Source organism: Trichinella spiralis, assembly GCF_000181795.1.
Source record: "Trichinella spiralis strain ISS 195 chromosome Unknown Scfld4, whole genome shotgun sequence".
Taxonomy (NCBI): Eukaryota; Metazoa; Nematoda; class Enoplea; order Trichinellida; family Trichinellidae; genus Trichinella; species Trichinella spiralis.
In genome coordinates, this window is record NW_003526943.1 from 1,574,766 (window position 1) to 1,596,816 (window position 22,051).

At 32.6% G+C, this 22,051-nt stretch overlaps 8 protein-coding genes across 8 annotated transcripts; 2 read left to right on the forward strand and 6 right to left on the reverse strand.

The window, feature by feature from the left end:
* Positions 1–912: 912 nt before the first annotated feature.
* Tsp_00432 (partitioning-defective 3-like protein) lies at positions 913–2,449 on the reverse strand. Its single transcript, XM_003376140.1, has 4 exons — positions 2,391–2,449; positions 2,005–2,046; positions 1,674–1,824; positions 913–978 (listed from the first exon to the last, which is right to left on the reverse strand). Exons 1-4 carry the CDS (start codon positions 2,447–2,449, stop codon positions 913–915), a joined length of 318 nt encoding a protein of 105 aa, XP_003376188.1.
* A 10-nt stretch (positions 2,450–2,459) lies between these two features.
* On the forward strand, positions 2,460–4,060 carry Tsp_00431 (hypothetical protein). Its single transcript, XM_003376141.1, is given in 4 exon segments — positions 2,460–2,925; positions 2,944–3,257; positions 3,279–3,733; positions 3,904–4,060. 4 exon segments carry the CDS (start codon positions 2,460–2,462, stop codon positions 4,058–4,060), a joined length of 1,392 nt encoding a protein of 463 aa, XP_003376189.1.
* Positions 4,061–4,953: 893 nt separating this feature from the next.
* Tsp_00430 (conserved hypothetical protein) lies at positions 4,954–5,766 on the reverse strand. Its single transcript, XM_003376142.1, has 3 exons — positions 5,718–5,766; positions 5,080–5,416; positions 4,954–5,047 (listed from the first exon to the last, which is right to left on the reverse strand). The coding sequence occupies exons 1-3, from the start codon at positions 5,764–5,766 to the stop codon at positions 4,954–4,956; spliced, it is 480 nt and encodes a 159-aa protein (XP_003376190.1).
* A 467-nt stretch (positions 5,767–6,233) lies between these two features.
* Tsp_00429 (hypothetical protein) lies at positions 6,234–6,632 on the reverse strand. The gene has a single exon (XM_003376143.1). It carries the CDS (start codon positions 6,630–6,632, stop codon positions 6,234–6,236), a length of 399 nt encoding a protein of 132 aa, XP_003376191.1.
* A 1,764-nt stretch (positions 6,633–8,396) lies between these two features.
* Tsp_00428 (WD repeat-containing protein 19) lies at positions 8,397–9,010 on the reverse strand. Its single transcript, XM_003376144.1, has 2 exons — positions 8,986–9,010; positions 8,397–8,434 (listed from the first exon to the last, which is right to left on the reverse strand). The coding sequence occupies exons 1-2, from the start codon at positions 9,008–9,010 to the stop codon at positions 8,397–8,399; spliced, it is 63 nt and encodes a 20-aa protein (XP_003376192.1).
* Positions 9,011–15,725: 6,715 nt separating this feature from the next.
* Positions 15,726–16,053, reverse strand: Tsp_00427 (putative lysyl-tRNA synthetase). Its single transcript, XM_003376145.1, is given in 2 exon segments — positions 15,726–15,993; positions 16,004–16,053. 2 exon segments carry the CDS (start codon positions 16,051–16,053, stop codon positions 15,726–15,728), a joined length of 318 nt encoding a protein of 105 aa, XP_003376193.1.
* Positions 16,054–16,363: 310 nt separating this feature from the next.
* Tsp_00426 (hypothetical protein) lies at positions 16,364–20,705 on the reverse strand. Its single transcript, XM_003376146.1, has 10 exons — positions 20,678–20,705; positions 19,570–19,652; positions 19,501–19,513; positions 18,994–19,110; positions 18,726–18,770; positions 18,209–18,382; positions 17,808–17,960; positions 17,315–17,530; positions 16,769–17,065; positions 16,364–16,413 (listed from the first exon to the last, which is right to left on the reverse strand). Exons 1-10 carry the CDS (start codon positions 20,703–20,705, stop codon positions 16,364–16,366), a joined length of 1,176 nt encoding a protein of 391 aa, XP_003376194.1.
* Positions 20,706–21,139: 434 nt separating this feature from the next.
* On the forward strand, positions 21,140–21,999 carry Tsp_00425 (CybS family protein). Its single transcript, XM_003376147.1, has 4 exons — positions 21,140–21,184; positions 21,248–21,440; positions 21,540–21,687; positions 21,743–21,999. The coding sequence occupies exons 2-4, from the start codon at positions 21,260–21,262 to the stop codon at positions 21,918–21,920; spliced, it is 507 nt and encodes a 168-aa protein (XP_003376195.1). The 5' UTR covers positions 21,140–21,184; positions 21,248–21,259; the 3' UTR covers positions 21,921–21,999.
* Positions 22,000–22,051: the final 52 nt, after the last annotated feature.

Below are 22,051 nucleotides of genomic sequence, written 5' to 3' on the forward strand. Positions count from 1 at the left end.
CGAAACAACAATTTTCCCACAAAATGCAAACATTCTTTTTCAAATTACTTAACTAACCTATTTGAACAGCTTCTTTATCAAAAAAAAAGAATTATAAACCAGAAATGTAATTTTTCTTATCACAATTAAAATTACAATCAAATTCCAACATAATCAAATCTAGTTTAAAAATAAACACCCATCATCCAACAATACAATCTACCCAGGGCAAAGTATTTCACATCAAATAGTACACTCTTGCTGACCAGAGAGGAAATTTCGAGTGGCAAATATTCCAAATTTTGAAACAAAATTTTCGCTTTAGCTTTTATAATAATTCATAAAACACAACATGCAACCGAGAATATACGTGAACAAACAATTTGCCTTATTCTGCACTATTCGTTGCTTTGATCATTGCTAAAATTTACTTTATTAACATTAAAAAAATGATCAAACAATTTAAATTACCACAATTTCTTACATTCCATTAAATTTAATTGAAATTAAAAAAATTTCATCTTTGCAATAACATATTTCCAGCAATCTCTTCACTAATTTATAAATGTAATTAATTTCTATTATTTATGCTATGATTGTTCAAAAACTTTCTTTCTTTCTTCCTCTCAATTCATCATTTCTTTACATCTGCCCACACATCTACACCAAAAAAGTGCCGGATGTTTTAAAAATAAAATTTACACATTAAAGCCAAAATAAATGGAACTGTGGGAAAAGTTTTCGTTTGAATTTTTCAATCGGTGATTTGTCGCACCAGTTACAAAGTCGATATGGTTAAAGTGAGCAAACAGAAAGGGAAAAAAGCGATAATCAGGCGTTTGAAAAATGCTCCATACTTATACAAAGTTCACGAGAAAGTGTAAACATGAAACTGACTTATCTGCATGCGCAAATTGTAAATAAAACTGCATTTTAGAGAAAACGGAATGCGCAGTACAAACAAGCAAGCAGCAAACGATCAAAGTCAACAAGGTTAATCTGACTAAAAATACTATGAATGCATATTAGTTGCGTTCCAGCACAATCTTAACAATTCATGGTAAAAGTTCTTTCCATTCAATCTACAAACAACAGTGTGAGATCATAACAAGCAGCTAAGACAAGAGCAAAACATGTCATAAAAATCGTTAATGAATTCTAATTCACAAAATAATTGAGACTACAGAAAATTTTACGAATGCAAAATAATAATGCTTGAATTCTGAACTATTCTCATTGAATAATCAAAATGCAATTTCAATTACAAATGAAACATTTTAAAATTTACCTACACTTTGCAAAGTATGAAACATATATTTTGCAAATTCAAGCAAACATTTGTCACCTCCGATGAGAAACCACTACGGCAATGAAACACACAATGTTTCAAAAAAAGCAAACATTTTCACAGCGTAAAAACTGTTGCAACACTGCTCACCGGTGAATTGCAAAATTGAAATTTACTTTTGAAATGAAAAACAAAAAATACCAATTATTAATTATAACATCACATCTGACCGTTTTCCTTGCCTTGACAGAGAAAATGAAACAGACTTTGACCGTTACAAAAAATTGTTTACTTCAGTGGCAATACAAAAATGCAAAAATTGATCGCAGTTACAAAAGGCGAAAATTGCGCAATTTGTGCATATTAGGAATATTTAATAAATCATCAAAAAGACTTTATATTTTACCTTTCTGCAAGCTTTTTTGTACCGATGAACAGATTCATCGATCAAATCCTTGATCAACATATCATTATTAATAACGGGAACGACGATTCGAACAGCGCCAAAGCAAACTGTCAATTTCATTATGCGTTTCACTTGAAGAAATATCAAACAACTGCAGAAATTTTACATTAATAATAATAGACAGGGCAGAAAAAAATGACCCGCAAAAGCGAATTACAATATGTACATGTTTGAAAAAATGCACAAGGTAACCCGTACAGTGCGAGATACAGACAAATTTTATTGATGCGCAAGTATTAATGTTAATTACAAATTTAAATAAAAAATCAACCGCTCTAGGACAGCGCACAGTTGTTTAATTTTAAAAACGCTACTGCACAATATTCAATAATATTTGTATTTTTTTAATTGGATAATTTATATAATGTTTAGCTAATTTTGATTGTTTTTCTTAACAAAGAATAATTTTAATCTTGAAACATTCCATTTAAAAGGTAAAGAAAAGACAATACAACTGAAATAAATTTGGACGTTTTTACTGGCTTAAAATTGTATTTTTTATTAATTATGGAAAAGCAAAAGAGAAATCACACGCATTTCTCTCCCGACAAATTGGTCATTTGTAATCAACACGTAAAAATATATTATTTAAATATTATTAAATTTTTATTAAAAAAAGAAAAACAGACAGAATATGAAGCAATAATAATTTCAAACAGACTGGCTATTATTGCCGTTTTTTCTGCTATCGTTGTTGGACGTTTTGGAGAGGCCATTTTTGAAAAAATGATTCGATTTGAATTGTGCGGAGTTGTGGAAAATTTTAGAAAAAATATTTTTGACAAAACTGAACATCCGGGCGCTATGGTTGGATTTGACAGTGTTCGGCAGGAAGATGGTCAGCGACACCGGCAAGAAGAGATGACTGTGCAAAATGCCCAGCATGATGACCAAGAAGACGGTCTTGAAAAAGGTGACGATCATCGGCACCGGCACCCTGCTCAGGACGCTGACGCCGAGCACGGTCGCCAGACCGCTGAGCAATACCGGATAGCCGAGCAGTTGCAACGACCGGATCGCCCGCTGAGAGGTGGACCCTTTGGCACAAATGTAACCGTAGGAGATGTGAGCGGACAAGTCGACCGCGAAGCCGATCGACATGATCAACGTGATCATCGAGATGCAGTCCAAATTGACATCCCAGTGGGACATGTAGCCGTAGACGCCGACGTTGATCGACAACATGGACAAAGTGATGAATAAGCCGCAGTAGAGGTTCGGTATCAAGATGAAAGCGATGACGATCATGCTGCAAAAGGAGATGCCCAGATTGCGCCAAGTGGTCGGCGCGATGCTCATGTATTGGTCGACGTGGGGCCAGAATTCGTGGTAAGTGGTCACGTTCATGTCTGCATACTTGGCGGCGGTGGTGCGCAAAAATTTCGCCGCCTTCACCTGCTCGGCTGCAGTGTTGAACTTGAGCAATCCGATTTGAAATCGAAAAGCCTTGATTCGACCACGACTGCTTCCATTGTTCGACGGGTGGGACCAGACGATGTCGGTCTCCCAGAGTGGGCGGGCGCCGTTGAAGCGGATCCAATTTAGCAAATCGTCCGACCAAAACTTGTCCGTATCCATTATGGCCGCGCCCAGACTGTTCAAATAATTTATATACTCGTTGAGGAAGAACACGGTTCCGTTGGAACCCATCGTGAACGCGCTGCCTTCGAACGCGTGCACCATGTCCAGCACGCGTTGGCGGTTCTCAGCCACGGACAAGTCCGGCGGATTGTTGACCAAAATGTGCACTTGCATGCCGCAGTTGCGAAAATCTCTGGACAGTTTGTAAAATTTCGTCACGTAATGATTTTCGTGCACCAAATCTGCCGGCCGCAGCCCCTCCTTGATCACAATGCAACCCCATATCGCCAGGCCGATGTAAATCAGATACAAAAAGCACACAACCACCTTAACGGCGGGGTGGAACAAGCAATGGCCGTAATATTTTTGAAAAAATGTCGACGAAACCGACTCAGCTTTCGAACAACGCTTTTCCAAGGGTATTTTTCTCTTCTCTTTCAATTCACAACGACTCAGTGTATAATTTGGTGTCCCATCCGACGATGCTGCTACATTTGCCACACTTTCTGCGAACAACATTTTGCCACTATTTTCAGTCATGTGAACGTCATCTAAACAATTAAAATAATATTAATTATTATTATGGTAGTTTTTTTGTTCTCCATCACAATATTCAATATTTACCTGAACTTTTGACCGCAGAATTGTTGTTCTCTTTAATAATTATCCATGGGAATAAGCAGTGGCGACGTTCGGCTTCAAAATTGCCAAAAAAAGCCATCACTGCTGCAAAAAATGTAATCTGACAAGTGTAATCCAATGTCATCGCCAGGGCGGTATAGATGCAAAACGAAGTGACAGCCGGAAATGTGCTCCAAGCTCCCACGAGAAACGAAACCACGTCTGTGACCGACGTGATCGTGATCGCCACGCCGGCATCGGCCAACGCCTGTGCTAAACGCTTTTCCGTGGGCAGACTGTCGTCCGTCTCTTTCCAAGCTGATATCATGATGAACATATCGCTCACTCCGACAGCTAAACATCGTTCTTTATTGCACTCGTCATTCAAGCGATGACAAATTTACATAATGCAGAGTTTTCTGATTGTATTTTTTTTGTTTTATTTATTAATTTTTCTTCCGTTGCTGTTGTTCCCAAGTAAATGAGTATATTTTCGCCTGTTGTCACATTTGTCCAATGTCGAACAAATGTGACGGCAGTGCATTAACTAGAGGAGAGAAAATGTGACAAGATGGCTATTAATATGCGCTCTAATAACCACCACGTGTGGGCGTATTCACGCAACAGTCTAATGACACTGGACGCCGCTGACACGACGTTGCAAATTGTTCACATTCAAAATGCACTGTGCATTTCAATAATTCGAAGGTCAATTTTCGACTGGTTGAAATGGAAATTTGCACATTGCTTAATGAGCAAGTATTTTTGGAAAATTGCAATATAGAAATTGAGGCATTTTTGTTCGATTCAGCGCATAAATGTTACACAAAAAGTTGCTGTCCTCATTTTCCTATACTGATGACGTGATTTATGATGCGGAGATAGTGCAATTGTGAAAGTTATTTAAAAAAATATTATTTTTTCTCCAAATTGACAAATGTATAATGTAGAAAGGAGAAAAACAATTTTCGCTTGATTCGCTTAATTTGCATGGTAAAAAATAAAAAAAATTGCATACTTACATACCACCAGAATAGGCATGACCGAATTGATCAGCACGTACTCCAAGCCGACGAGCAGCAAAAATCCCAACGAGATCACCACCGCCAGAGCTGCGGATACAACGCCCAAAATGCCGACCAACGGTTTGCTCTTGATCCAGTCGATTTTGTAGACGCCGTTATCGGCTTTGAGCATCACGTTGGTCAACGAGCAGAATATTGTCAACACAAGGTAGGAGAAGCCGAAATTCGGCAACACAATGTCGACGTTCTCTTTCAAGCCTTCATTGATCGAACCACCGTGCCAGATGACAGCCTCAATTTCCGCAGACGAATATTCATTGCTGATGTAATGCTGCAATTCCCATTTCCAAGCCGAGCTGTCTTGGTCAATCGACGCTGGCCATTCTTTCAAATTGTAACTCAAACGAATCGACGTCGCATAATCAAAATGACCATCGTCGTCAATCACACGAACGCCTGGAAATTGTTGATCAAGAAAAACAACTTAATTAGCATATTGTTTACAACAACAGATTACGTCTGAAAGTTTCATAAAGTATATTTTAAAAAACATCTGTGTCGTGTGCATGTTGAACAACTATTCTAAACAAAGGAAATGAGGTGACAATGTGGAGAGGTTTCCTTAAAGAAAAAAAAATCTGGTCACAAGTTCAGTTAACTGTCCCCGTTGTTCAAAATCAAAAGCAAAGCATTCTTTTTCAAAATGGAACAACAATAAAATTGGTTCTTCTTTTGAAGAAAAAGTAAAATAAAATACCCATATTGACCACATTTCCTTGTTCACAACAATAATACGATGAAAGCATTCAAAAAAAGATTATTACACATTACATTTTGTAGAAGAAGAAAAGAAAATTTTTTCTATGCAATTAAGTCATACGTGTCAAGATGATGTCTTATTGAATGATCAATTATGAATTGATCAATAATAATGAATGAAATTGTTCAACACTCGAAATTTATCCACACTCGAAAGAAAGAACAACTGTAATAGATGAAGAAAAAACAATCAAACTTGAAAATCATTATTTTTTTAACAAAGGTCACGTGTGCATTTTTTTTCTATAAAAATAGAATTGATTTTTAAAATGAGTCATAATAAAAAAAATGAATGGAATAAATTTTGAAGAAATATATTTTTTTAATATAAATGATAAAGTAAAAAATGCTACCTGCGATTAGTGTTCCGAGATACAGAGGCGAGTCGACGGACCTGGCGACCGGGTAGGTGATGTCGACGTATTTGGAAATGCCTTCGCGTTGTTTGAACAGTTCAATGTGGCCGTTGTCGTAGCAAGAGCCGAACCAAGTCAGGCACAGGTCCTTGTAGCCGACAGTTTGGTTCCGGCTTGTGGAGAAAATTTGGAAACGGTCCAAGATGAACTCGTTCAACTGGCTGGTGGCGTTGAGAATTTCTGGCCGGAGTACAGTTTTGCCGTCCTTGGGTCGAATGACCAGCTGTATCCAGTGTTTGGCAGAGAAGAATTTGCCCGGTATGAAGCGGTTCTGCACCAGGGGAAATTGGTCGTTGATCACAGCCTTTTCGTAGTAGGATGGACCGTCGGTGGGCGTGAACGTTTCCACACTGTTCGGTCTGGTGCGCAACGGTCTGAAGTAGAGACCGGCGGCGAGAATGGCCGCCATCACGCACGGTACTACCAAGAACAGCCATCTGTACGTATAGACGACCAACGCGTATTTGTAAAACCAACTGCTGATCACTTTGTCCACCGACGGAAGGTCTGTTTCAGGTTCCATCAAGTTTCAACAACAACAACAAACAAACAAACAAACAACACCAGCAACTGTTACCACCACCAACCAATAGAATTATCCGGGCGAGGCAGTCGAGTTGATTTTAATGAATATCAGAATGTTTGGAAAATATTTCGCTCAGGACAAGCCAGTGCTTGTGCTGCAACCTGCGACCAGCATTATTGGCAGCTATGACAGGGCGCGGATGCCGCGCGTGTATTCTATCTGTCTCCTGTCTGGCTGTCTGTGATGTAAGTTTGTTAGTTCGCCCGTATGTGACTGACTGTATGTACACGCGAGCATGTGCTGTCAACCTAATTTTCTTGAAAATCAAGAAGAAGAAGAAGAATCCAACAGCACATGTTGCGGCCTACCTAAACTCGTCTTCAGGTTGTTGTTGATGTTAGTTGGTGCTAGTTGTGGATAAGCACTAACCAATGTTGTATATTGTATACTTTTACAAAAAAAAACCTTCAGGCTAATAATCATCTGAATCTATTGAAAACTTGTCATTATTTATCATATTTATTAATAATAACATTGTTCTTGTTCATCATTCTTATTGTTCATTGGACATTTCAACCATTTTTCAATCAACACCCAATTTCACTTGTTTCATTTGAAAATAAAACGGTTCCTCGTTTTGTTATATGAATTTTATCATACAAATCATCACATTGCACTGTTGCACAATTATAAAATATATTTTTTTTTCATCCATTCATTGTTCACTTTATCCTGTAAACATTTTTGCTTTGCTTTTTCCCCCTCTCAACAAAAGTGAATTTTAATAATTTGAAAGCAAATTATTAAAATTCCTGTTTTTGTAAAACTGGCTTCGTTTTACGGAAACAATTACTGCTCGTATTAAAGCGTATTTCTTCTGTTTTCCTTTACAAATAGAACGACAAGAGAAAAAACAAAGTTTACTGTTAAAATTCATAATTTTAATCCAACTATCATTTGATAAATAATTCATCAGAAAGCACAATTGATCAAATGTCAAATTATACAATTTACTTGTTCAGCAAAACATCCAAAGTATTATTTCAACAAAAACTGACTGAACAGTTCACTTTCACTTGATTATTTTTCAGTGATAAAAATTTTATTAATTAAAACATTAAAAGCAATCAATACTAATAAGAAAAGTAATTTCATCATTGGTGATAATTTGCGTTGGATTTTCAACTTGTAATGAAAAAAAAATGAATTGAAAAGCTAAACAGAAAAGAAGCGATGAAATTATCCAATACATGTAGAGTAGAACATAAAATAAAAAAATAACATAATGACCATTTGGCAGTTGATTATCAGTTTTTCTTATTGAATCATTTTCTGACGAATAAATGAATGAAAATTAAAAATATTGTTGCAAGTGATAATGAAACCTATAAATCTGAAACTGTCAAAATGAATACAAATTGGATATCTGCGGTCAATAAAACAAAAAAATAACTGACGAAAACATGTTTGTTCTATTTATTACATTATTAATTAATCATCCGGTGAGAAAATAATAAAAGTCATTAAAAAATTAAGCATTGCCAAATCAATGTTTCAAACCGCCCCATTCTTAACTTTTCACAACCAAATTTGCTGCAACACTATTCCTGAAAAACAAATATGTGATTTTCAAGTATAATTAATAATTGTTGTTGAACAATTTTTTTGCTGTAATTCACTTCACGAAGGTGAAAGGAGGACTTTTTTTGTAATCTGAAAATTTTACCATTTGTCGAAGAAAGAAAGAAAAAAAAAAGCAAATTATTAGGTAGTTTAAATCTTAAAAAATAAATTAAACTCGACATGGTTTTGATAATTTTCCCACAGGCTTATTTGTAAACTGACTCAACTTGTGCCATTTGGGCACCGCCCACCATAAACCCCCTCAAGAGTTAGGCTGAACGTCTGCTTCTGTTACCGACAACTGTTGTTCCGGAATGACAGCCAAGTGTAGCTAACAAGGTCGGGATGTATTCATTTTACTTTTTTGTAGCTTAACCATCAAAGGAAGCTGACCATGATTTGGTTGTAATTATAGAAGACAAATTATATTTACCTGATTTTGAGATGAAAAATCTGAACTGCTGCGAGATCAATAATACGTTTCACTCAACCTGAGGAGCCTGGAGAATTTAGAGCCAATACACTGATTGCATAGTAATTTACGTATCATTAATAACAAGAAATAATGCATCGCTGACACTTGAAAAGAAATCAATATACAGTTAATAATTCAAAGGACTGTACATATTTATTATTTTTACCTGTTTGATGCACTTGCATTGTCATACTGTAAATTTATTTGGTTTCAGTAAAAATTAAAGAAATGTGTCTCGTTCAAGTGAGTCCTGCATTTAAAATAATTATACTCAAAAAGCTAATGAGATTGAGATTTGACAAATTATTCTTTTTTCTATTTAAATACGATGTTGCATGTGTTTCAAATTTTACATGAAAATTACATTAGTAAAAGTTAATTAGATTAAAGAAATTAATACACAGTTATATGCCTATGATCGATTATATATGTAAGAAAAATTTGTTGCAGTGTTATTCAATTTTTCCGTCTATTATTAACAAAACTACCAACTAATAAACGAGATTGCTTAATAATTTTTAATTTTAAGAACGTTTTATGTTTCAACAATATTTGAACATGAAATTAATTTATAAACCAAGCATTTTAGCATAACAAAATGATAATTTCTTCATTAAAAAAACAAAAAGTGAAGAAAAAATAATATCCAATTATTTTGTTGTATAAATTTTATAGTTTTCTGATAGCTGATTATGATTGAAAAGTTATTTATTAGCATGTTTTACAAGTTAATTACCAATATGTTGAAAAACAAGTGTCTATTTTTGAAAAAAATAATTATCGCTATTGCTGTCATGCAAATGCGACGGCATGACCGTCTGAACGGCAGGCGCATCTCATTTAAAATTGATTTGATGCTTTCATCTGTTCAGGGAAAACTGAAGTAGTCTGCCATTGTATAAAGCTTATAAACATGCATCTCATTCTTTTGAAAAGCGAACATCCTCCAGTCAAGCACATTTGGAAAGATGGAAACAGTTGTAAGAAATTGTTTTTTCCTTATTTTTCAATTTAAAAATTATTTTGTTAATCTGACAGAAATATTACATTCATTTATAGAATATGTAAAATGGAATAGAATAAAAAAGAAATTTTTCAAACGGCATAATATTACAACTTATATGTTGAGATGAAGTTCAAAGTAAAATATGGTGATGAATATAACTATTAAATTTGAATTTGGCTTGTTTGTTTCATATTTATAATACTTTATAAACAACTTTTAAAAAATAATCACATATATTATACATATACGTAAATCCCCCATTGAACGACCCTTGAAAAAACAAAAACAAGCTTGTAAATTGAATGTTTTCAGAAATATAGCGTAGGATTTTGAAGAACGAAAAACAAAAGGATAAAATAAATTGAAATGCGTTTCTCTTCAATCACGACAACTGGAATAATTAATTTTTAAAATTCTTATAGAATTATTTCCTGAATGTAAAGCAAATTCCCAAATGTTCCATAATTGTTTTTCACTCAGTTTTATTGTGAAAAATCACTTTTAATATTTAACCCTTTTAATTGCGCATCCGAAGCAGCTTAATCGGAATGGTCAAACATTGATTCTCTTAGAAATATTAACCGCCCAGAACAAATCTGCATGACATCGGACCATCCAGCAGTGTTTAATTGCTTTCTTTTTTGCAAATGAATCCATCTGTATATATTTGTACTTCAATACTTTATTCAAATTATAAATTAAGAAAGCACAATAGGACATTGCAAAGAGGAGGTGTACTTATAAAAAAGAAAAAAAAATAAAGTTAATGGTGATTTATTTTTAAATAAACAATTTTCTTCATTGATCTTTATTTAAATATTAAAAAAATTGTTTGAAATTCTCATTAAATTGATTGAACTTTTTTCTTCTTTTGGCTCACATTTTTCAAATTTTTTAAATGAACTTTTCTTTTTGAAAAAAAAATTACAAAATGTTGAATAATGAAAATTATCAGTTTTTTAATACTGTTTTTTTTCAAATTTTGAAATAAATTTTAGCAACACTTTTTACGTGTGTCAGAATAAAGAATACAATTTTGAAAGTAATAAATATAAGCAAGAGTGAAAATTTTATTATTTCAACCATATAACTGAAAAACACTTTTGTTGTTCATATCAATTCCATTTTATCATTTTTTGATATTTTAAAATTTTTTATTGAAATAAATAAATTTTATAAATTGTAAGATTGTTTTATTTTAAACCACGTCCATGTGCATGTTGTGTGTGTGTGTGTGTGTGTGAAATTTAGAAAGTGTAAATTTAATTATAGATTTGTTTTCTTCTCTTGAAGCTGAACGTGTTATTAAAAATGTTACGTGTGTGTTGTTTATTATTAATTACAAAGTAAATGATTGCTATAATCATCCTTTGAAAAGTAAAAATAGCACAGCATTCAATGAATCTTCTGAAGAAATGAATTATTATCTCTTATTGTTGTATTATACAGTATCGTATTGTTAAGTTATTCATCTTCTGAGCAATTTTGATCATTTCTCTTCAGCTATCGTTTGATATGGTTTATGCTTTGTTTTTTACTTATCCTTTAAAGGAATTTGTTTCAAAATTATAAATATTAAAGATTAATTCAGATGAATTTAATTTATTAAAAAGTTTTCCAATTATAGCTGCAACATGCTGAAGAGAGGTTTCTATTTCTAAGATTCACAGTGATATGTCTCATATTATGAGTTGATAATTTGCTCAGACATTTTCATCAATAAATGATGAATTCATCATTCCATTAATCCAAATCAGCAACTATTTATATATTGAAAATAAAATTGCCAACATTCATGACAACAATAGATTGTGCAAGTGAACTTGAAGTGAAGTGGAATCAAGTCAACATTCCTGTCATTAGGTAAAGTTTTCTTATTTTTAAATTCAATTCATTAATTAATTAATTAATTAATTGTTTATTTAATTATTAATATACAAAATTTCAATTTTTTCATCCTGTTTTTTGGAACAAAAACATTTGTATAAAATTGGATATTTGAATTGTGACAATGAATTTTCTTTGAACATTTCTGCCGTATATCTGCGGTTTTATGAGCGAAGATTTTAACATCCGGGATGCTAATTAGACTGCACAATTTGCGCAGTGCTTTGCCTCTCAAATAAATTATCGCTTAACATCGATCTTTTCTTTATGCAGAAAATAGATTCATTTCGAATAGAAAATTTTGCTCATTATTTGAAAAGTCTGCATTGAACAAAACTCTTTTGTCTCTTGAGCGCAATATTATCTTTTTCTTGCCGTTGATCAAATTTCTACTGTAACTCTTCATCTTATTATTATTATTATTATTATTATTATTATTATTGCATTGTTCAAAAGAAAACAATGAAATTGTGTGATCTTGTATTCAGCTTGTTCATCATTTGTAAAGCATTTGTAAGCGAAACTGTGTATGCAAATATTTGCAGATGCCGTTCTGAGAAAATGTGCCATCGTAAACGGTTTTGCAAAATTTCAACCCGTCCAAAGTTGCAAAGTTTTAAATTTTGAATAAAGACATTCCAGACAATTTCAAGTAATTGTAATCTTTTATCTTATGTAAGATATTTGTAGATGGAAAGGTAAATTAGCGTAGTCAAAAAAAATTTTTAATAAATAAGTGTTCTGAATTTTGTGTGAAATATAATGTTAAATTTAGTTGTTCGAGCTTAAATGTTGAAGCTTACAAGTATTCTTTTCTTCGAAGTTGGAAAATTCAAATGTTGTAAATTTCCGTTGTTTATTCCAATGGGGGTGCAGAATAAGAAACCTTTCCCATTTGCAAATTGCATGCTAATTGCAATGTAATTAATTCCACTATGTTGCTTAAGAAGATTATTCAAATTATTTCCAAAAGTAGATAATAATAATTGTTGAAATTGGATTTTCTTGTCAATTTTCGTATTATTATTTTTGAAATTTCTTTATACCCATGAATTAATAAAAGTCGATTTTAAAAAATCATCGTCTTTTCTTTTTATTTTTAATCAAATTTCATCTAACGATCCAAAATGATTAAATGGTGAAACAAACTGATTATCAAATTACATTAAGCAGCTGTAATATTATTGCAATTTTACAATTATATATGGAAAATATGATAATTTATTTGACAATTTTTATTGTGTTCTATTCTTATTCATGTTTATGAAAAGTACCTTCTTGTAACTATATATACATATATGCACAAGATTTGCACATTGGTATTATTCTGTTCATGTATCTTTTACTTTCAATTTTCAGTTTTCAGTGAAATTTTAATAAGGTAAATAAAATTGCTTCATTATATAAATAATTTTAATTTTGTTATACTTTGATTGAAGCAAAATCAATGATTCTCAGTATAAATAATTTGCTTTGAAATTCCAATCAGAAATAGCACATACTGAGCTGATCTATTTTGCATTATTTATCAGAAAATAAATAAATCAAAATGACAACATTTGATGTTTAATTGTAATATTGTAAAATGCACTGGAATGTGCGTATTGAATTTCTACACTTGCATAATTAATATGACGTTGATGCGACAAGCTGATCTTTTTTAACAATGTAATGAATTCGTCTACGTTTTATGAACAATAATAATTATCCCAACTTTCCATTCATCACTCGCGATCCATTGCGACACTGCTACTGCTCCACTAGCACACAGATGGTGATCTTTGCATAATTTCACATGAATTATCCTTTCAGCAAATACCATATTAAAATTAAAATATGCATATTATGCATTTTGGTTTTTTTCTATTAAATCAAACGCTGACAAAGATTTTAATATTTTTATTTGACATATTTACGTTAAAAAGCAAAAAAATTATAAAAGAGAATTTCCTTTTTTTCGCTGCATGCAATTAAAATACTATATCCTGAAATAAATGCGTAATACACAGATTTTTTACAATTGAAATATTGAATTTATTCTTCAAGTTCAAAAAAAAATTATGAATTGATTAATTTCGAAAAAAAATATATATTTAATAGGTGAAAATATTTTATTTTTTCTAATAATTTTAAAACATGCTTTTGTAATAAGTAAATAAATAATAATAATTTTGTTTCATTTAAATAAATATTGGGATTTTGGGCTTGTTGTTTTTTCTTTTAGTTTTTCAAAATTAATCCACCACCATCGTTAGCGTTGGATGAAATTAATTGAATTCAAGTTTGCAAATTGGATTTCAAAATTTTACCGAGTGTAATTTTCATCTACAATTAATTATGTCGTTTTCAAGTATACAAAGGTAACCTGCAATGCTTGTTCTTTTGTTGTTGCGATGCATGTGTGGTGAACAGTTTCAGAGGCAGCTAAACAGTGCAAAAGATAAATTTTATACTATTGTCAGTTCAATTAATGAAATAATCAATTTAATATTAATTTATTTTTTTTGAACTAATCTCAATTAATTCTTCAATAATCAACGGCTGCTCTGTTGTTTCTCCACTCTGCTGGCTTCAAGTAAAATGGATTTCTTCTTCCACAAATTGTACTGCAAAATTCTTAATAGAAAAATCCACATCAGCTATCCATCAATCATAAAAGCTACATTGCAGTGCACTGCTGTCGCTAATGATGCATAAAAACTGTGCAAGTGGACCTGAACTGAAACAAATTATCCAATTTTAATAATTCATTAACAATCGTGCAAAGTTTGAATGATGCTTTCAGCGGAATGGATGAAAGTTTTCATCTGATTCTAATTGAGCGTTGCTTGCAATTTTGCATTTTCCATTTATCAAAATCAATAAAGCAACAATTTTATTGAACCCTTTCTTTGCATTCCAATGAACTTTTACAACTGTGAAAGAGAAATATACATAAATTTGCAACATCTTAGTACCTGCTTTTCTAATTTTTCTTTATTCCCCAAAATTATTTCTACTTTTTTATATGCATTTAATATTTTATTTATTTATTATGTTTTAAATCTTGTTCTACGCAAGTGAAGAAAAAATTAGCTGCGTCGTTAAATTTGAACAACTGTTGCTATTATTAGCAATATGATCAATAATTTATAAATAGTGCGCATAAATTTTGTCGCGCTATTAAATCAGTCAGATCAATTGCTGTTGTTGTTTCATGAAACTTAACATAATAAAGAATTTATAAAATTAATTGAATTTATTTTTAAAAAAGTGAATGTGAAGTGACAATCGAGTAAAATTGAATAATGAACGGATGTTGCTGTAAAGCGTAATTAATGTGCAGCTCACAAATTATTTAATAATTTAATTTGTAATTTATTCCATAAAACTGATTGTTATTTATCTTTTCTAATTATGTATTTTTCTAATGCATTGTATTACATATATATCTGTTTGTTTAATTAATTATTTATTATTTCTGTTCTATACATTTGAATGTGTTGAGAAGAGAAACTGTTTTTAGCATCATCATATGCCTTCATAATCAGTCAGAAGCATATGCGTGAATTGAATCATGCTTTGTGATGATAATGCAAAATAATACGGCAACGTTTCTTTCGAAGTCAAACGTTCAACTGCATTTCAGAGAGTCGCTAATAGCAGGCTCCATAATTTTGGCTGTGGCACTGCCGGGCTTAATTGCCAACGTCTACGTTATTTATATTCTTTTGAAGCGCAGGTTCAAAAATTGGATGCCGTCAGTGCCATATTACGGAATGCTGATGTCCAAATGTTTGGCAGATTTGATCATCCTGCTAATATACGCTTGTTATTGCGCTCCGGTAATTTTGCTGCGCCACTTCACTTACGAATCTGTTGAAGAACGCATTGTGAGATCGTTGCGCCAATTCTGCTATTTCGCCGGTCTTGGCCAAGTGGTACTCATCGCTATCAACCGATATAATGGAATTTGCTGTCCAAAAAATTACAAATCCTTCTTTTCACCAAAACGCACGGTAATTATGATTTTCTCAGGATGGCTGTTCGGCTTTGCAATGGCAGCCCCGTTTCTGTTGTCCAAGTGTCATTATCACTTTCTGACCAACATGTTCGTCTGGGGCTTTTTGTTGCAATATCCAAGCAGTGTTTGGTTCATCGGCATTGACGTCTTCATTCATCTGGTGGCGCTGATCATGCTGTGCATGCTGTACGCATTCATGCTTCAGAAGTTGAAGCTGTCCAGTCGTCGTTTTTCGAACAGATCCAAAGAATTGAACAAACGCCGTCTGGTCATTCAGGCTCAGCTAACTCTGGAAGCCATTGCCATGAATCTGAGCTTGTTGGTCGTCTGGATCGCATTTTACACTTTACCCTTGATCACGCTGAACAAGTGGTGCCTGTTGGTCAACTCCTGTTTGGCAATTTTGAACAGCAGCATTTTTGCACTGCTGAACTTGCTGTTCAAACGAACCTTGCACCGGCAACAGTTGTGCAGGATCAAGAAAGCGCAAAACACCCAATTTGCCAATCTTCAAGATCGAAATCAGTTCACCACCGTTGGCATGCTTTATTTCGAATCATCCATGCAATTGATTCGCTGCTTTCCACTGTTGAACGATTCCAGCTTTGTCTATCCAGATGCGGATTCTCCATCAGATGGTAATAATAATCACGAAGATATTCCAATTGGAAAACTTTCATCCTGAACACAACAGTCGTCTATAACAATAATAATTATAATAATACCCTAATTTTTTTACATCTATATTAACATTATTAACATTACTGTGCCTTTCATCTATTGATGTTCATACATAATAAAATGAAGTACAATAGTTTCTTTTTGAAAGTATACTGTATCATATCAGCACCAGCAGAATGAATAAATAAATTTTCTTCATTGTGTCATCATATTTCAATTAAAAATCTTAGGAAAGTTACAGATATATGCAAAAAAGAAATAGCCGTTTACATTTAAGCAGAAATTTTATTCCAGCAAAAAGAATTTCAATCAATAGTGAATATGCACAGTAAACGTTGTGTTGGAAATTGGAGAATTTGAAAAGAAACTTACCCAAATCGGGTTCACTTTCATCATAACCAAGTCGAATGATTGTTGGTTTCAAATATGCACCAAAATTTATTCCATGCCCCCAACCAACACTGCCTTCCAACGAGCCACTCCACTGATTCAAAACATGCGGAGAAAATTGATTTTCATGGATTTTCACTACAGAACCGTAGCCGAAACTTTCTGCTCCCATCTTGTGACCGTAATTGAATTCCAAAGCTGCACGACGATTTTCCACCACAATATCTGGTAATGATTCTTTGTCCGTAAGTTTTATTACTGTAAGACTAGAACGTTTCGCTAAAACATTAAATTTATACGCAAAATAATTTTATTTATTTGGCACGGTTTGATAGCTGCTATTAAAAATGAAGAAAATTTGTAAAATTGTGAACATATGGGAAAAAAATGCTTCATTTATAAAATTGAGTAAAATCAGAAAGCAAAAAAATAAATATTTATATAATTTAAATTTTCAATTATTATTGTCGTCATTATTTAGTGGAATGAGTCTCGAATCGAGTGGCATTTTGAAGTAAATTCCTTCACCCCATCCAATGCGACCATCAATTGCACCTCCCCAGAAATATGGTTTGTGAATTGTCAACGGAGATGAACCCATTAATGCATTTCCACCTCCGTAAAAGTCCATATCCAATCTTGGTCCGATATTAAAATCAAAACTTGCCCAACGGTCATCTTCCACAACAATTGGTTCCGGGTGACCAACTTTCTGCCGTATTATAGTTACAGTACTGCGACTGCCTAAAAATTAGACAGCTGAGCACCAGCTAGTGCATTTTCCACGGTTGTTGTAGAAATTGAAAGAAAAAAACATAGTTCAAAATTCATTTAAATAAATAAATAAATAAAATAGCTTGACAATTTTGGATAGTTTATGATAATTTTCTAATGATGCTGTGGTCACAGTTTGCAGATCTTAAATCGACAATTCTCGCTTGGAGTGGAATTCCAATGTTTATTCCTTTGCTTTTCACTGTCGCCCTATTGACCCCAAGACCGAGGTTCCATTTTTTGTAACCGCGACCAAGGCGTTCACTTTCACCATGTCCACGAAAATGCGCAAACCCAGTTGGTCCAAGTCCTGCGTCTATATTAAACTGTCGATCGTCTTCAACAATTACAGGGCAGGGTTCATTGGGTCCTCGTTGAATGACCGTCACTCTACGTTTCACTGTAAAATGGAATTTTGAAAATTTAAATGCGAGGCACGTACAATTGTTTTTCCCTTAAATTAAAATTAAATTAAAATTTCCTTTTTAATTATTCAATTGCATTCAACGAGACCGTGAATGAAAGTTTGCAAGAGTTTTACTTTGCTAGCATGTCATCATGAATTGCAATCTGGTGATCTGTTTTTCACTAAATAGTGTCCATTTTTTATGTTCCAGTTCAAAGAGTGCAATGCAAAATCAGCCGAACCTCCAATGGCGAATGGGCCTCTTTTCGGGGTAAAGCCGTTCAGAAAAGCTCCACCAATATACCGTCTGCCCCAGGATGCATCCCCTCCAATGTGAAAAGGCGCAATCACTTTTGGACAAGGTTCACCTTCCTCACGGTCAATTACCATCGCAGTTTCAAGCATCTGTCGTCGAACTGAAATTTTCAAACTTTCAACCTATTCACAATTCTTGATTAAAAACATGCTTATTAAAAATTACACCTTCGCAATTGTAATTTCATCATGCTTCATAACAAATAAAGATATCAAAATCACATTATCATCACATTTCAATAAAATATGCTTTTCACAATTGCAATATCATAAACTGCATGCCCATTATTTTCAGTGCATTTATTTCAAAAAATGGATAATTTCATTCTTTCAAAAAAATAAATTAATTAATATATATGCTTTTGTTGGTCTTTCTGATTGATCAATGACAAAAGTTACGATTTATATAAGCAAATTTATTTTTTGTTGACAAAATTCGCTTACTTCGTTGAAGTTTCTTCAATAATTCAGAATCACTCGCGTCCACATCTACAAATAAATGTAAAAGTAGGATCAAATATTATTTTTATTTATTTTTGCTATACAATGCAAAAGCAAATTTTAATATTAAAAAATTATTAACCTTAATTGCAATGCGATCTTAATAGATGCATAGAAAATTACTGTTGGAAAGAGATTTCGCAGAAGAAAGCACGAGTTCAGTCTGATTAAATAAACCTTATCATATTTAAACAAAATTATAATTAATTACCTGCTAGTAGACAAAATGCAATCAGCAATACACATGCAAACATTGTGCAAATATTGTATTTCATTATCAATTTCGTCAGTATCAATATCAGTGAGGATATTGCTTCTCGTTCAATTACTTAAGTAAAAACATAATTTAAAAATTCATAAACAATAACCTAAATTTATAAAACAAGTTTGTGCTTCTAGTTTAAAATCTAGTTTCTAATTGACATGCTGTCTGTCTACAGATTCATTTTTGAAAAAGAATTCTGTCAATCTGCATATAAATAATATTAGCTTTTTAAACCTCCAATCAAAAATATTAAGTAATAAATTTTCATTTTAAATGCAATTCATAAAATTTTACAAAGTATTTATTTCATCAGTGCATCAATTATGAAAGAAAAATGATGTAAAAGTACAACAATATATGATCATAAATAATTTATTAAGCAATGATGAATATAATGTAAATTTCGGTAGTATGAAATTTCTGCTGGATCGAAATTTGTCGTCACGTCCAAACGAGATATCATTTTCTAAAATATTTTTATTATTACAAAACATAAAAACATCAAATGCGCAGAATTCTAACAGCCATCTCAGGCAAATGTCGCGCACTATATACATCATGCTGAAACAGCAAAATCTGACTCTTCAACTGAATCAGCATAATAACTGAATGACAATAAAAAATGAAAAATAATCATAAAATTGCACCTGCTTTTTTTCATCACCATACCTTTCATTCATTGCTTGTCATGATATTCAATCCCTAAAACAAGACAGTTCTGTAATTTATACAATTCAACATTGAAAAAATTTATGCGTAGAAATTCATTTTTCAGGCAAATGCCTCGCACTATTTACATCATGCTGAAACAGCAAAATCTGACTCGTCATCTGGATCATCATGAAACAGTATTAAAAGAGAAAATGCAATCTAAAAGTTTGCTTACCGTCCGTCACGCCCACTTATAATTGTAAATTTTGCAGATTTCCTAAACAAATCAACTTCTAATAGTGTAATTGAATTATCAAGTCTGCTTAAACACATACATTTACAAATAATATAAAAGAAATGTTACGCAAAAAAGATGAACAAAATGATGTGCACAAAAAACATTACTAATCACAATGCAGCTTCTTATAAAATTAAAATTCGCTTCAGTTATACGAAAATTACGGTCAGTATTTTATACATAATTAAGAAAGACCAAATTTCATCACTGTAAATCTATGATCACAACATTACATTTCCTACATGCATAATTTAGAAACAATTTTAAAATCATAAAACAAAAGCACATAAGTCATAAAAGTATTATCAACATGAATGAACAAAAAGCAACATAAACACTTTCCAACTACCAATATTTCTTTTCTTTGTCATAAAAATGTAATTTATAACAGTACGGCACAACACAATAAACCGGCTAATTACAATATAAAAGTTTCGAAATTAAACATGCTAAAATTGAAATGCCATCGTTATTATTGTTTGAAAAGAAACAAAACAAAATACATTTCTGCGCACAACAAAAAATTTTAATACAACAGCTTAAACATACATTTGATTGATGATCAATATTTCTTACTTTAACTATTTGATAACTTTAAAACTTCTTCATACCTTTGGCATTGTTAAGTGTTTATTTGTTTGACGTTTTTCAAATTTAAATTATAATTCAAAACAAACTCACCAACTGAGATGCTATTCCACATAACCATTCAAACAAACCATCCAAAGTACAGCAACTTGAAGAACGTTAATGTGAATATCTACCGTAAATGATAACTTATAACACGTCAGCAGGAATGATTTAACTTGAAAATCAGTTAGATCCTATAGATACAGTTATTTAGGGGTATCTATTATGGATATTTGGATAGTATATTTGGAAACACAACAGTTGATGTCATGGTAATTCATCAACTAATAAATAAGTTTTTTAAATGTATATTACTGTAGAATGTCTTTTTAACTAAAGCATTGTAAGTTGATATAATACTACATATAAATAAAGAAAAACAAATATTGAATATTTATACATGTAAAAATGATAGAAATCAAGATTATAAATTTATTTCGGTAGTTTTATCAGATTTGAACTTGAATGTCTCAATTATCCACCTGTAGTTGTTTGCTAGTGCGTAGAGTAAGGAAGCAGTCAGCAGCTGTTTAACACTTTTCATTATCAGTTTTAAATGTACGTTTATTTTATTTTAATTTTTAAGTATGTTGTTTTGCTAGTAATTTGTACCATTTTTAGAGTTCGTTGAACATGCTTTCTACAGTTCGATTTTGTCATCTGGGACGTGCATCTGCTTTGCTTTCTAACCCTAATTTTCGTCGTGGTCAATTGCCAACGTTGCTTAAGAATGTTTTACCATCTAGTCCAATATTTCCACGTGCTTCTCCAACAACATTAGCTTTAGCTACTCGCGCGTCTTCCACTGAAGTTCGTAAGTCGGTTTTCCAAAGTGATTTGTATATAACGTTGGTGCTGATTATACATTTAATTGTACAAGTGCGATATTTTCAAATACTGATTTCAATTTTAGGAGAAATCCCTCCCAACCATGCAACTGTGTTCAAATTGGAACGAGTACTTGCTGCTGCGATGTTGCCGTTATTTCCGGCGGCTTTGTTCATCCACAACGGCATCATGGACAATTTGCTGGCTGTGGCAGTTGGACTGCACATTCATTTGTTTGTTTTAATTTTGTTTTTTTTCAAATTCGAATAATTATCCAATTTTTTTCAGTGGGTTGCATGTCGTGGTTGAAGACTACGCTCGGCCCTTTGTCATCGGTGAAACGTTGTCCAAGTTGTGCACCAAAAGCATCTACCTGGTGTCAATTCTGATGCTTGCCGGCTTGTTGCATTTCAACTACACTGACGTTGGTATCACGAAAGCGTTCGAGATGATTTGGTCACTGTGATTTCGTAGGTTCATTTAATCATAGACGACTGACAAATGCTTTAAAAGAAAAAGTTATTTCTGTGAATAAAATTCGGGCAAATGTCATGTTCATTTATTAATCTTCAAAATAGTTAACACACAGTACAATTT